At 33.7% G+C, this 15,093-nt stretch overlaps 2 protein-coding genes and 1 long non-coding RNA gene across 4 annotated transcripts in view; 2 read left to right on the top strand and 1 right to left on the bottom strand.

Moving 5' to 3' along the window:
* Positions 1-41: 41 nt before the first annotated feature.
* On the top strand, positions 42-6,131 carry LOC146532150 (putative ribosome-binding factor A, mitochondrial). The gene is made up of 6 exons (XM_085197510.1): positions 42-287; positions 394-595; positions 933-1,101; positions 1,928-2,067; positions 2,337-2,597; positions 5,869-6,131. Exons 1-6 carry the CDS (start codon positions 193-195, stop codon positions 6,037-6,039), a joined length of 1,038 nt encoding a protein of 345 aa, XP_085053636.1. The 5' UTR covers positions 42-192; the 3' UTR covers positions 6,040-6,131.
* Positions 6,132-9,137: 3,006 nt separating this feature from the next.
* The window catches only part of LOC146532148 (putative NADPH-dependent quinone oxidoreductase VAT1L), a 29,587-nt gene continuing 23,631 nt past the window's right edge, over positions 9,138-15,093 (top strand). Inside the window, exon 1 of one of the 2 annotated variants that reach the window (XM_085197506.1) lies at positions 9,138-9,513. In XM_085197506.1, the coding sequence (XP_085053632.1) occupies positions 9,263-9,513 (251 nt within the window). In that variant the 5' untranslated portion in view covers positions 9,138-9,262. The remainder of the gene's footprint in view (positions 9,514-15,093) is intronic. The other variant, XM_085197507.1, reaches the window with a different exon arrangement.
* LOC146532149 (uncharacterized) lies at positions 9,291-10,433 on the bottom strand. Its single transcript, XR_014878753.1, has 2 exons — positions 10,246-10,433; positions 9,291-10,129 (listed from the first exon to the last, which is right to left on the bottom strand). It is a non-coding gene; the product is annotated as an uncharacterized LOC146532149 (long non-coding RNA).

Here is a 15,093-nt window from a genome sequence, read left to right as displayed (position 1 = left end):
AATTATAAATGTGTTCCTTGATCATTATAGGCAAAATGTGTTCTGTGTAAATGTATTCTGTGATTATATGTCAAAGTCGAGAAAATCAAAATAACATCTATGTAACCAAAAACTTTTTCAAGTTTTAATTTTAAGTATAAAATAAAAACATATATACATATATTTCTTATCAGTATAATAATTACTTCCAATATGTTACGCCGGCTTTATCATTGCTCCTGTGTTCTATATAGTTTTAAAAAACAAGGCATTAAATTAAATAAGATGCTGAATCCCAAGAGTAAAAAGTAAATTAATAAAACAATTAAGTATTGGTTTTTGTATAGAATAATGAAGTTGTAATGTGTAGAATAATGCTGTTAGTAATGTACTAACATTGTCTCCTAATTCTAGACAGTGGTATCCTGCACCAACCTCGAATATTACAGGAATGCCAAGTGTTAAAAGTTTGACTAAAATAAAATATGAACCTGGGAAACGTGGAGTGCGACGTAAGGCTATGCTTAATAAACTATTTATGAAAAATATCACAGATCTGATGTCAACCGGAACTATGTCAATGCATGTAGTTGGCCGGGGAATAGAAATATCAAAGGTATTTTTTGTTTCTTTGAAATTAAATTCAAATAATGTTCACATAAAATTAACACTATTTTATAGCAACTAGAATGAAGAGGCCATTGTGGCGCAGCGACATAGCGTCTTATTGCAAAACCAAGGATTATGACTTGGATATCCACATTTCATGGCATTGAAATTTAGGTGGAAAGTGTTGTGCCTATTCTACTATATACAATTTAAAAAAAATCGATGTTGTATTAGCTTTTACTTATTTTGTAGTAGGACTAAATTATTTTACTACTGTACTTTAATTTTTTTACAAATTTACGAGAATTTTAGATATTAACAATACTTATGTGTCATTTTTCTAGGTAGAAGTAAGCCCAGATTTCAAAACTGTTACTGTATTTTGGGTGTGCAAAGGGGACTCATCTGATGTTGAAACAGAAAGAGTCCTGAATACCGTCGCAGGACCTCTAAGGCATGAATTATCAACACTAAGGCTTATGGGAGAAATACCTTATATTGTATTTGTTAAAGGTTACTATTTTTTTAAAGTGATTTATATATAATAACTAGCGGCCTGCTCGTGGTTTCACCCGCGTGAACTATGTTATTATTAATTTCTGTCTCCATGGCTACGTCCGAGTGACGTCTATGCAAAATTTGAGACTCCTAGCATTTGTAGTAACAAAGTTTCATACAAACTTTCGACCCCAAAAACAACGCCTTAGAAGTCGAATGTTGCAAATTCCCTTCTTAGCGAGCACCTGCATCCTATAAATAACTCCTATGCAAAATTTCAGATTCCTAGCACATGTAGTTTCTGAGATTTTGTGATGAGTGAGTGACCTTTCGATTTTATATATATAGATATATAGTCTAACAAAATGTTCATAAGGTTTTAAGAAATGTTTTATATATGTTTTTATATCTTTCTGGATGATATTGTCATGCAATGTTTGTGGTTTTGATTTGTTATTTGTGTGATAGAATTACTTTATTTCTCCAATTGTGCAAAACTAAGTGATGTGTGTGGTTTCACCTCTCAATGTGTAAAATCTCAAATTATAGTGAAGAAAATGAATTGTCCCAACATTTCGTTGTCTCTTCCTCCCCTGCTATGTTACAATACATAGTGTAACTAATAAAAAATTAACTATACTCTAATAGTATGTTATCAGTTTGTATATTATGTATCTTCAATTTTATAGAAAAATATTAAATTAATTAATTAATTTAATATAAAATTTCTGTAAGGAAGTTATACTTATTTTCACGTTATTCTGTCACCAATTTTAGGGACTTTGCAGGTCACATTTACATTCAAATGCTGCGGCACTATACATATTTTGTTTGGTTTTAGACAGGCAAGAGGCCCATTTAATTGATTTAGACCGTCGATTGGTAGCAGCAGATTACGGAGAAGACTTTACTCCTACTGAATTAGGACAATTATTAAAATCAGATTTTACATTAAATACTAAACTCTCACCAGAAATGCAGGTTCTTTAAAATTATTATTCTCTGTATATTTTTCTTATTATATAAGTATATCTTATATAGAAAGCTCGTATAAAATAGCTATCTAAATTCTATTTTGAAATTTGTATATGTTTCTATATATATTTTTCTTATTTTATAATGTAAATTACACTTTAAAATTTGTTATTTGTTTTTTTAAATCTTAAAAAATCTTTTTAATTTTTATACTTTACTTTACTACTGAAATGTCAATTTATATATAAGGAAGTACATTTCCAAATTGTTACTAGGCAAAAATTAGACAATTGGAAGAAGCAGAACCCATATTAGAAGAGCCCATACCAGAAATGACACATAATGTGTATGGTTTGGATCATTCAAAAATCTTGAATAGATTATTAGCAGCCAGAAAGAAAACAAGAGATGCTTGGAACAGTCTCTGTGATGATACCATCATAACTTACAGAGCTACTAAAGAAAGCAGCTCCCAGCCTATAATGGATGTAGGAAAACAGAAAAGTGAATTAGCCGATTTCTTGCTAAAAAGACAGGTATAATTATTTTTTTATTATATTTATATTTGTATAAAATATTGTTGTGTGCCTTTGACAATATGTTAATGTTTATTTTTCGCCTCTGGAAAGATTAGACGTGGCGTTGAGTTCCGCCGCGCAATAATCAATGTCTCGAATTTGAGCGGAAAGTAGAGAATTTTAGACTTGATTACATCATATTGTACACTTAAAAAAAATTTTGCAAATTTCCTAAAAAAAATTTTGCAAATGATTATTTTGCTTTGAATTAATAAAGTTTTTCGTCTTTCTCTTTTTTAAAAAAAATTGCTTTACACTATATATCGTACAATACTACCCTTTGACTTCTCAGGTTCCCTCTGCCCACCCGCTTAGCAGGGTATGTAGAGGGAACCTAAAAACCTAGTAAGAAGTCATTCCGTTCTCATTAAAATTCTTTCGTTCCCGAATTCTAAAGGCATTGCGTGTTGCATCATTACCAGAGCGAGGAAATGAAAATGTTAAAAATTTCGTTGCCTCGAGTGGGAATCGAACCAACAAGCTGTCGCGTTTACAGTGGCACGCTTGTGGCTCTGCGTTATTCATATATAAACACCAATTTAACTTTAGTCTCTTCACTGTACAATTGTATCCGCATATAACTTGTCATTAAAATAATATTTTTCGTGTTTTATGACGAACATAACATAACATATCCACTTACAAACCTACTAAGTAAATGTTAATAATGTATTTATCTAAGTGCAAGCGACCATGCGTATAAGCCTATAATAACTTGTCAAGCATTGTTAAGAGGATTCATACTTGAGTGAAGGATTATTCTTTTCTTAAACTACTTATTTTTTATTATCTGTAGACTTAAATACTTAGGAAATAACCACACACCACCACAACGCGTGGATTCCGTTATTATTAGAAAGAATAAATATTACTTCACAGAATATATATTAAATTATATCACGACGTCGTCTCTCTATTAATTTGTATTTTCTACGTCGAGCCGCGTTTGTAGCTGACCTAAATTTTTATTGAATCGTAGAATAAATTGTGGAAAATGAGGTCTGGTTTCTCGTTTCCGAGCCTATTGAAACATGAAACGCTTACTGAAACTTCAACTCAGCAAAAAATGCGAATTGAGTTCAACATTTTATCAAGCATTGTTCATACTACAATATGTCATCGACGTCTATTCAAATATGACGCGAAGTACATACAAATGTAGATTTATAAGGCGTTATGTGCATTTAGCACTTAAGTTAGTAAGTAAATAGTTATTATCCAACTTATAATGTAGTAACGTTTACTTGCGGCTTCGCCCGCATGGTCAAATGGAAACAACGACTTGTTGAGTGTACTGCAGCCTGTACCGGATGACAAATTCTAAGTGTCCGTGTTTTTTAAGTGTCTAGCAACCCTGACCACAGACAGTGGGTAACATCGAAAAGGTTAAAGATATGAAATACTATCCTTAATAAATAGTACTGTAAAAATGTTCAACACAACATTTTAAGTTTATATACTTCAATCAGTATAAAAATATTTTGTTTTAATATTTAGTAGATTTGTCGCAACGTAGCGCACGGGCGCAACGGGTGGATGACTAAACGCGAAGGTTGTGAGTTCGGTGCCTACTCGGGGACTGAAATATTTAATATTTTGATTTGCTATGACGATAATGATGACGTTGTTCTCTTTTGATACAAATCTGGCGTAAATAGTTGCGGCCGCATTACCAGTGATTCAGCTGCTAAGCGTAGCGTGCAAACATTTATATGTTCCAATTAAAGGGGAATGTAGTTAATAAAGCAACTAGATTAAGCATTTCGTATTTTATTTTTTTGTAATACTTTATTTGTAATAATTATGATTATAATTTTAATGTTACCTACATACTAGGTAGGTCTATTTATGTATATCACACTAGTTATATACTATGGCTGGGCGCCTGTGGTCAAATTGAAATGCCTAAGAATTGTATAGGTATGACTCACAGCGTTGTCAAACGTCCCGATTTTTGACTCAAAAATTAAATGTCCCGATCGAGACAGGCATAATCCAGGTTTTCACCGAGATTGAAAGCTTCAGCTTTATAGATAGATAGAGACTGGACTAACTTTAAATTTAGCGCGGATTCCTATATATTTAATTATGTGTGTATTTGGCCTTAATTATCATATTAGGCACTGTATTATACACATTCGAAGCATATTGATTTCTATTAAGATTGATTCGTTTTATGGCACCCGAGGGTCTGAATTATTCAATCACTATAAACTAAATAACATATTAACACACGAAGTGCGTAGCGCCAATGTGAGTCAGTTTCTTTTGTTTGTAAAAAATCTTAATAAAATCAGCTTCACATTAACCCATACATAACAGGGTAGGCAAAGAGAAGGTAGTGTTAAGACACTCCCTAGTACCTTCCTCAATTTTCGCTGAATTGTGAAAACATTACTGGCGGAACTCAACGCCGCGTTTTGCCTCGACACCAGATTGAAGGAATTAAAATATTTTATTTCCTCGAGTTGTAATAGAACCCACAACCTGCGCGACGACTGGCTTCTCTTGTTTGTGTATCGTTTTATTCAAATGTTTACATGTAGCAGCTCTTTATGTTTATCAAGTTTATTGCACTTTTAGGCCTCGAACGTAACCGCGTATTTGCGCGATATAATGGAAAACTATATGTTATCATTCAACTTCAACTGATAACTTGAAGGCCGAACTGTTAAACAATATAATTAACAATAAAACTTCGTCCAATTGCTTTTTTTAATGTGTTATTTAATAAATTTATAGGCAATTTAATAGAAATTTTGGCCCTATTGCTGGAAAATATTTGGCAAATGCTCTATTCAGTTGTAAAATATTTTCTTACAAAAATATGTTTCTTTCGTTATTTGGAATAATTGACTTTGTAAATGTATTTTATTTTATTAAAATTTTAATTTGAAGTAGAAATTGTAACAGTGTTTATAGAAACCAGTCTTGGCGGACTACTTTGTTGACTATGTTGTGGGTTCGATTCTCACTCGAGGTAATGAAATATTTAAAATTTTCATTTCTTCACTCTAGTGTTTACGTTACTTACAATATACCTTTTTAGTAATATCAATACCGATTCTCTGAGAACTGCCTCCCTATTCGGTGGTAGCTTTCTTTAAGACTGACACTACTGACATATTCACAATAGTACTAACATAGTAAGTTTTCTTTAGAAAAGTTTCTTAGGTTTAAGTTTCGCTTGTATTGAAACTTTTTGTACATTGTTAAATATTATTTTCAGATTTTACAAAACAAGTTGGCGAAGCAAAGTCATAATGATCGAGAAACTTTAGAAGAAGTGTATGCTGATAAAGAAACGGAAGAGGAACCAACTTACGAAGAGGACTACGAGGACGATTTAGACGAACCCTTTTATAATGAAAAGGTCGATTCAGAAAAGAATAGAAGCTAATAATTATATATGCTAATATTTTATAAGTACCTACCTTCATGTAAATGTAAGTAGTTGTAGAATAGATGTAATAAAAATTTCATATACAAGCATATTTTGTTTTTTTTTCTCCTTTTTTGTATTCTTATCCCTATATTATTAAATTTATCTTTAAAAAAGTATATTTTTACGATATAACAATAGATTCACAATAGAGGCAAGTCGAGGCGCAGGTTTCGTTCCCATTCGATGAAATGGAATATTTAATATTTCCATTTCCTCGCTTTGGTGTCGAGATAAATTTAGGGCTAAAAAAAAATAGCAAAATCCAAGCCGGTCCCATATAAAATATTAGTATTTATTATAAAATATTTTACAATAAATATGTGAGTACTTATAATATAATTAATATAATTATTAATCGCTATTGAATAGACGAATAACAATTATATCAAATTCCAATAAAGTATTGTCACGTAGTAGGTAGGTAATGGATGTGTAACATTTTATTACTCATTCATTTGTATATGTATATTATGATAAAGCTACAATATGTTTTTAATATTTAATTATTATTCAATCATTATAATTATAATAATAATAAAAAAAGAATAACTAATCTTACAGTGTCTAAAGCTTTTACAAATGACCACAAAATCAAAATATTAGATATTTTTTTAGCCGATTTCACTTGAATGATTTATTATATATTTTAAATCGTATCGAAAATTTTTATGTAGCTTAATTATTACAGTTTTCGAAAACATTTAGTCTGGTTTTTTTGTTTTTATATTTAAACAGATACAAAATATATTTAAATTTAATTCATAATATTTATAAGATATTTCTTAAAAATGAGATGTAGATGTAGAAATAAATGTGATAGAATTTATTTGAATTTAATGAATATTAACAATGTAAAAATATCTCAAAACGATCAACTATTCGTTGACTTAGAACTCTAGTGAAAGTGATACAGACAAAATAAATTGTTTGTTTAAATTTATTATGTGTTTTGCCCGATTTGCCCCATTTAAACAATACATTTTATTATTAAAATTAGTGAATAGCTGTTTTTTTTGGAAGCGGTAAAATAAAGCGAAAAACACACATGTTCTGAGTTTTGATCAGGAAGTGGAAAATGGGGTGTCTTATTGTTAGGTTCAGCTCTTACCTACGACATGGGAGAGATGCGAGTAGCTGATAAATACAGTACCTAAAACGATATCGACTACGTCTTCGATTAAGATTACTTGAAATGAATTCTTTATTCTGCAATACTATAACGAGGGTGGTGTAAAATTTTACTACGAATTATACTACTGCATAGATTTTTAGGGTTCCGTACCTCAAAAGGTAAAAAGGGTTATTAGGATCACTTTGTTGTCTCAGTCTGTCAAGACCATTTATCTCGAGGTTGCGTGGAGGTATCACGCTGAAATTAATATCAAATACTTATTTAGATCTTTGGTCCCTTGAAGTTTAGAAAAAAATCAAGCTCTTAAGCCACTCCTAACGCAAGCAAAAGATACAAGCTTTTATGCATCGATTTTGCTGCATTTCATAGAAATATCATAACAAATTAATATTTTTTGCATTTCATACAAAACTAGCGGACCCGGACGCGGCTACGCCTGCTTGAAATATAAGAATATAATTTCTATAGAAATATAATTTCAATCTAGATGAAATGCTAAAAGTGACTATTATATTTATTTTCATAAGGATGAATATCAAAATGACGCGGTAACGAACGCGGTCGCGTAGCGACGACGGTTGTTATTAACATGGCAGAATAAATTGCATGTCAAATTAGAAAGTATTTTAATTTATTAGTATATATGTGTAATGTAATGTTATATAGCCTATAGCACTTCTGAAGAATGCAGCTTTCATACAAAACAAAAACAAAGTAAATCGATCCAGTAGATCCAGAGATCTTAGCGTTCAAACAAACAAACAAACAAACTCTTTCGCTTTATTATATTAGTATAGATAGTATAGATGAGTGCATATGCTCGTAAACTTAATTTTGTCAATGTTTATAAATTGTTCTTCTCGTTTAACTACAAGCCTGAAATTGGTACGGAAACGTCGGTGGGCGATTCCGACTCGCACTTAACCGGTTTTTTATTTCAGCATACCGTATATCGATGGGTCTGTCTGGGAATAATAGTGTCTGTAGCAGCTATTGATTTTAGGTAAGCAATGTTACAGTGCGTCCGATGACACCGAGCCCGTATCTCAATCAGACGGCAATTCAAATGGAATGAGAGGATAATGTCGATCCGGTCAATAATCAGCAACAAATTGGGGGAACATATAAGGGAACATTCATAACAAATTACACTTCTGGTCTAATGCAATTAAGAATCGCCTTTTACGTAGATTTATTGTCATATATTAATAATGCCAGTATATAATTAATAAAAACACAATACCATCCAATAATTTAGAAAAGAATAAGTGATAAATAATAAATATTTTTATGAAAACCAAGTATATATTTTTGTCTAATTATTTTCTCTTTAGTTACTAAGTAATGCATTGTGATTGTAAATAAACTATAATATACCTACTATACAAAATAATGAATATGCTAGTGAATCATGATAATACTTTTTCGGAATTTTTATAAAAAATAGATTTAATAGAAGAACAGCTTTAACTTATTTCAACTAAACCTGTTGTAATGTTCAACAAGTTGCAAGATATCCGTTTACAGGAACGGATGGCACTGTTTGAAATTATGAGGGATTTTCGATTTACAAGGATTTGCGCCATTAAGAACAGCGACAACAGTAATTTCTGTCTTATAGTTAACTTATATTCAATAAACATATTATAGGTACCCTGTTTAGAAGTTATCACATTGCCAAGCCGCTTCCGTACTAGCACTTAGATTTTAGGCATTTTAGTCGAAGGCTCCTATGGGTTTTTATATCCAGTATAGAGTAATAAAGTTAATCCAGGTCCTGTGTAGTGCAATATCGAGCGGGGCCCGGGGACGAAGGGCGCGGGGCGGAGGCTCGGGCGGCGGCGGCCACCTGTTCGCACCCCCGCCCCGCGCGCCCCCACCGCGCCGCCTGCCACCCCGGGCTCCGCTGCGCGCGCGGGCCCTTCCCTCCACTCATTCGTTTCGCGACGCGTCGTCTCGCCGGCCGGTTTCCGCCTCATTCGATCAGGCTCATTCGCTTCTCGTGCGCTTGCCTTATCACTCGATCGTCCATTTCACATATAAGAGATGACGGAAAGCACGGAAACCCCAGCGGCCGCGGCGCCAGAGAAGACCCCGACTGAAAATGGTACCACTGAGACCCCACCAGAGGAGACCCCTGAAAAGGCTACCGAGGAAAAGGAAAAAGAGACCCCGCCGCCCAAGGAGATGCGCGCAGTCGTTCTTACTGGATTCGGGGGTCTCAAAACCGTTAAGATTCTGAAGAAGCCTGAGCCTACTGTAGCTGAGGGCGAGGTCCTGATTCGCGTTAAGGCATGGTAAGTCATCAATTATATTTTAGGGGTTGTTAAAGTTCGAAAAAAGAAAAAATGTACTTAAACATTTTTTTTTTTCCAACCGTCATCCATCAATTCAATATTTTCATTTACTGGGGGTAGACTTGACGCGCATGTAATTGTAGATTAAAATTGAGGACTTTAAAGTTTAAATTTCGGAAAATCAAACAAAATATAATGATAACGTATTTATTTACAATTATTTAATGTTAACGTAAAAATCGTAGTGTTTTAATTCGACGACCGTGACGTAGTACCCACTTACCCAGTGCCTTCGCTGCACTGTTCAATCGGATCCCGTTTTCGTCTCGCTTGCTTCATTAACATCTGCCTGCCGTACCTCACGACTTATGTATAATACGGCCAACGAGTCGTGACCACTCTGAAGATAGTTATAAACTGTTGAGCAGATTTGATTTTACGATTTTTCTTATTTTTTCTCGAATAAGCATTGCGCATAGATTCAGAAACCCTAACAGGGTGGCCGAGACTTGTTAACCGTACTGTACCCGATTGAGAATTCTGCACGCACACTTTCGTTGCGTCCATTGCTCGCCGGTTGCCGGCGGGTGACGCGCCCGCGCCCTGAGCGACCGGCCTGGGGACGTGACATTCTTAAATGTAAATAACCATCAATTTAAGGGCTGACACACCCTTTTAAAATTACGATGTACTGGTGCACGCAAAAATACTAAATTACCAAGTATTTCTTACTTAAATATAATATAGGTATAACTGGAAACTATAAGTTCACACGGAGGAGTTTGAATGACCAATTGTTCTTTGTATGTATTTATCGCTTCAGTGCTTCGTAATAAAGACGCAACGACAGGATACTTGAGATAATGACGTGAACAGAAATATGAATGTCGAAATAAAAAGAAATTTATAGATATATATATATAAATGTCTTCGTATTCGTTGAAATCTAATAGATAGTCGATAGATATTTCTAAAGTTAGAAGTAAGCATGCGCGTAGCCCATCCATCAGTTCCTTTGAAGGGAAGTAATTTAGGGTTAACTGAACCACGTAGGCGCGAGGTGTCAAGTTGGCGCAGATCGCATCCCTGGTCTTGCTAAATATAGTACGCTTATCGTTGACTTACTATGTTAATGACCGCGACAATCTCTGTCCAGAACCAGCTGCCGCTAAAAGTCATTCCAGTATATGTAATTTGCACATTAGTTTAAAATAAAAATTTACAAAATGTAATCTTGAGACCAACGTCGTTGTCACAAGTGTGCGACAGTTGTGGGTTCGAATCCAACGAGTAATGAATTATATTATTTATTATTACTTTCTTTTCTACGCTCTGATACCAAGGGGAAAGCACGGCGATGAGTTCTGCCACTCATCACGCCAACCCCTAAAAAATCAGCGGAAAATGGGGAACAGAGTGTCTTAACGTAAGGTTCCCTCGAGATACAGCATGAAGTTGAAAAAAAAATGTAACCTATTTCAACCACCACCGTACCTATTTCTTATATATATCTGTCAAATACTAAAAATTGTCACAAAATTAATCCATATCTAATAATTCCTGTGAACTTAAATAGGGATATGGTAAGCATCATATCAAGCACAAGATCGTCTTAAGTCTAAATATAGTTCAGTTCAAGGATAAACGTGTTCTGTTTGAAACTGTAACATAAACACAACAAGCAACCACATTACTTAAAGAATATTCACCCACAATTACATAGACATCACGCTAAATAACGGATTTTTCTTGACTCTCTCTTCTCTTTTGACTCTCTTTACTTTAAAAAACCCTAAAAAATGTATTAATGAACATTTTAGAAGAAGCATGGAATGCAATGTAACTTAAACTCCTAAATTAAGTAATGTAACTTAAACTAAGTATTAATAAACATATTTTCAAAACAAAATTTTTAGTCCTCATTAAAAATATAGCTGTGAAACTTATTATAGAAATAATAACACAAGTACTTGCTGTTATATACTTAAATATGTAATAACATTTCATCCATCGACTCGCGTACAAGGGTTCTTTATTTAATAGCGCTATTAATTTAATGACATGTAACAGTTATAAAATGAAATCCAAACCTATTATAGCGTTCGTCATAGACGCGGATGCTGTAGTGCCGCCTCTCTTCATCTTAAAACAAAAAGATGGGATCCGACATATGAATAACACACCATTATATTCAATTAGGTCAAGTCGATGTCAGAAACTTTTCCGAGAAATCTTATGGATGTACTCTCGCCCTTTTATGAGTGACTTTCTTTTTTGATGTTTAATCATTTGTGAATGCGCACGACGGAGAGATCTCGCTTGTTTTTATTTATCGTATCTAAAATAACCTATATAATTACTTACTGTAGTAGTACAGTTATTTATATTATGTGTGCATTTATTCTGTTATCATCTAACAATCGGTTCGGATTGTGGTTTCCATCACGCTGTCATCAGCATTAGTCTCGTTACTACGAGAGTGCGTGTTAATTGCTCACATCCTTCCCTTTGTTGGTATGAATTTAATGTCTAAAAATAACTTCTGCCCTTCGAATGCCGGGCTCCAGGGTATAGAGTGCAGTATTGTGCATTTCAATAGGCCACGTAGCCACATAAGATGGGAGAGATGAATTTGTTTATTACCCTCTTCCTTATTGAGATCGTCTGTACGAGATAGCTCTCTTCCTATGACTCAATAGAAAGTAATGCTCTTGAACTAACTCGATTTAAGTAACTCGCTAAGTTGTGCCTTGGTACTTGGTTGACGAGTGGGTGGACTCGCTTCTGCAAATTTTATGGTGGTTTACTTGTTGAATGAACATAGCTAAGCTATTGTTCTATTTTCTAATTTAAGAGCATTTGCAAATAATATATATTTGAATTTATAAATTCTATTCTATATTAATTAATAATACAAAAAAATACTGGAAAGAGATTGTCTCCATTAATCAATTTCCAAGGAAGAGCTTAGGTTCATGACAGCGTCAGCTTGGGTTTAAAATTAATAAAGTAAGATTAAGTACTTCAAGTTAGTTAAAGAAAGGAAAAATTTTTACTTATCCGTATTATTTTTGAATACAAGTGTTGTCCCCTGTATTGGGTTGCATAAACAAAAGACATTGATTTGTAAAACAATTGTTTAGTTAAGTATGACTAGGGCGTGCGTCACAGGCTTATATTTGATACGTTTGTTTTCTACTGTTACAGATGAGTCAGTTAACTTGGTTATCGATATTGACTCATTAACAAACAAAAGTCACTTTATTGCTGTGATAAATTTGATTTCGTTTTCTCGACTTGTGGTTTTTTTAATATAAATATGTGACCAGAGTCAGGATAGATATTCTGTAAAAGACATATGGCGCGACTATAAAACGAAATCCTTGATCGCGTAGCAGATGCTGGTGGCGGGTCGTCCGTCTGTATATTGTTGGTGAAGTCAACGAACTTACGAAAATGCTTCGTCGCTTATTGTGACCATAATCGAATCTGCTCCCTGTATATGGTAAAGATTTCGCATTCTCTTAATCTTTTTTTATCAACAAAATGCGCATGTGCATTCAATTCTGAGGACATGTCTCGGAGTTCGTCCATAATGTATTTGTTGGCAGGGTCGATATACAGGGTGGTTATGTACTTTCCCTGTTTCCTAGTAATTATTGATCCAGATTTTTTGTAGGCCGTTAACCCTTAACTAAATGAACACTAATAATATAGACGCTTTAGTCATTTCGTATAAATTTCTATATCGTTTTAGTCATCTATTACTCGATAGCTAAGTAAATTGAATTGGAAAATCCCGTGACTCGTTCGCACTATGGGGTGTGGTTGCCCTGCGCCGGGTGCCGGGGGGTGAGCGCCGGCGGGGGCCCGGGGGATGAGGGTTGCGAGTGCCCCCGCTCGTCTGGCGGGGAGGCGGGGGGCCCAGAGGGGAGAGTGGGGGGCGCGGGGGGTACGCGGCCAGATCAATACGCGTCCCCGGCCCTCGGTCCTCGCGACCAATCTCCGCGAGCCCCGTCTTTCGACGCCGATGCTTATTTTTTTATAGCATCCATTAAGTTATACTTCTTGATGAAAATGTAGATATAGGGGCATGTGTTGGATTTATATTTTTCTAAGGTTTTTTTTTGTTTTAGTTCGGAACGCATTGAACGTTTTTAATTGTCTCATAAAATATAATAAATATTTATTTTTTTTATTTTTAGACATTAGTAGTAGGTATAAATAAATAAATGTTATTTATATTAAATATTAATTTAAGGGATTTTTACTTGTCTCCATTAATCTAGGTTTAAAATATAAGAAAAATGAAACGATGTTCGATAACTGCAAAATTTCAATGCACTAACAGGACTAACTTCATATAAGTACGTTTATTGTATAATTTTATTATCACAAAGCGCTGAGCGGACACAAGTAATTTATTATCGACTCAGTTGTACCCCTCTCACAAGGAACATTACCACGATCCATTAAATTTCATATAACAATAATAAAATAAAAGGTCACTTTGAGAGACGAGAGGAGGTTAATAAATCTATATATTTATAGATTTGGAAAATAATTATCATTATATCTATTTAACTGTTTTTTATATTTATTTACATAAAGTAAGATGAATTGCAAAATAAAACTATCAGTTTTTGTTTACATAAAATAAGAAATCACGGATTGGGAAGCGAATAAGTCAATAACTATATGTAAAAAGAGATGTATGACAAAATCTACGATTAGGCAGCATTTAATGTAAATTGGTCTCTAATCTTTGAAAAGGCTTTACCGATTTAAATGCAGTTTCCATAATTGTATTTTGGAATATGTCCATTATTATCTAGCGTTTGTTTTATGTAAATCGGTTTATAAATAGAAATGTCAAATATGTCAATACAAACTATTTTTTTTTGATAAAATTGTTGCAAAAAATAAGTTCAATGCATAGATTTTGTCTTTAAAATGATAATATTATTAGAACACAAGTAATTTAGATGAGAAAATAAATAATTGTGTCATTCAAGCGGGCGAAGTCGTGAGCGGGTCGCTAATTAGTCTATTATAAAATAAATGTCAATAGTATACAGTATTTAAAAATGGCATAATGTATATGTAAAAAAAATATTGTTTTTTGTGATTTCTTCTACAAAAATACACACAAAGAAAATTAACCGTTCTTTCCAACACGTGCTCTCTGTCAATAGTTCTATTTTATTATTATCTAAATTCATAAGCCCTTTGACACCCCTGTATCCCCTAATTTAGAAGCAAAATATCAGGCAAAACTTGTTTGGTACCGCCAAATAACATTATCGTATCTAATTTAACGATAAATCGTTAATTTTACCAATTATACATCATTTAGATTATAAATTTTAAATATTATTTAAGGTCACTCGTGGCCCAGAGTGTGACTGTGGACGAGACAGGTCGTGGGTTCGATTTCCACTCAGAGCGCGGCGTTGAGTTCCGCTACTCAACATACAATGCAATTCTGGAAAAAATCGGCGAAAAATGGGGAACGGAGTGCTTTGATACTAGATTAGGCAGAGGAAACCTAGCGTTAAGTTAAAAATCTTCTATCTTCTA

The sequence above is a fragment of the Heliconius melpomene genome, chromosome 14 (genome assembly GCF_056956725.1).
Source record: "Heliconius melpomene rosina isolate 202511_hmr_F chromosome 14, ASM5695672v1, whole genome shotgun sequence".
In the NCBI taxonomy this organism is placed as follows: domain Eukaryota; kingdom Metazoa; phylum Arthropoda; class Insecta; order Lepidoptera; family Nymphalidae; genus Heliconius; species Heliconius melpomene.
Note: the sequence above shows the minus strand (reverse complement) of the source record. Positions and strands in the feature narration are given on the sequence as shown.

Excerpts from the sequence above, each read along its gene's own strand:
- LOC146532150 (XM_085197510.1), top strand. The coding sequence starts at position 193 with ATGTTACGCCGGCTTTATCATTGCTCCTGTGTTCTATATAGTTTTAAA. Across the intron at positions 2,068-2,336 it reads AACTCTCACCAGAAATGCAG|GCAAAAATTAGACAATTGGA; the intron begins GTTCTTTAAAAT and ends AATTGTTACTAG. Across the intron at positions 2,598-5,868 it reads ATTTCTTGCTAAAAAGACAG|ATTTTACAAAACAAGTTGGC; the intron begins GTATAATTATTT and ends TATTATTTTCAG.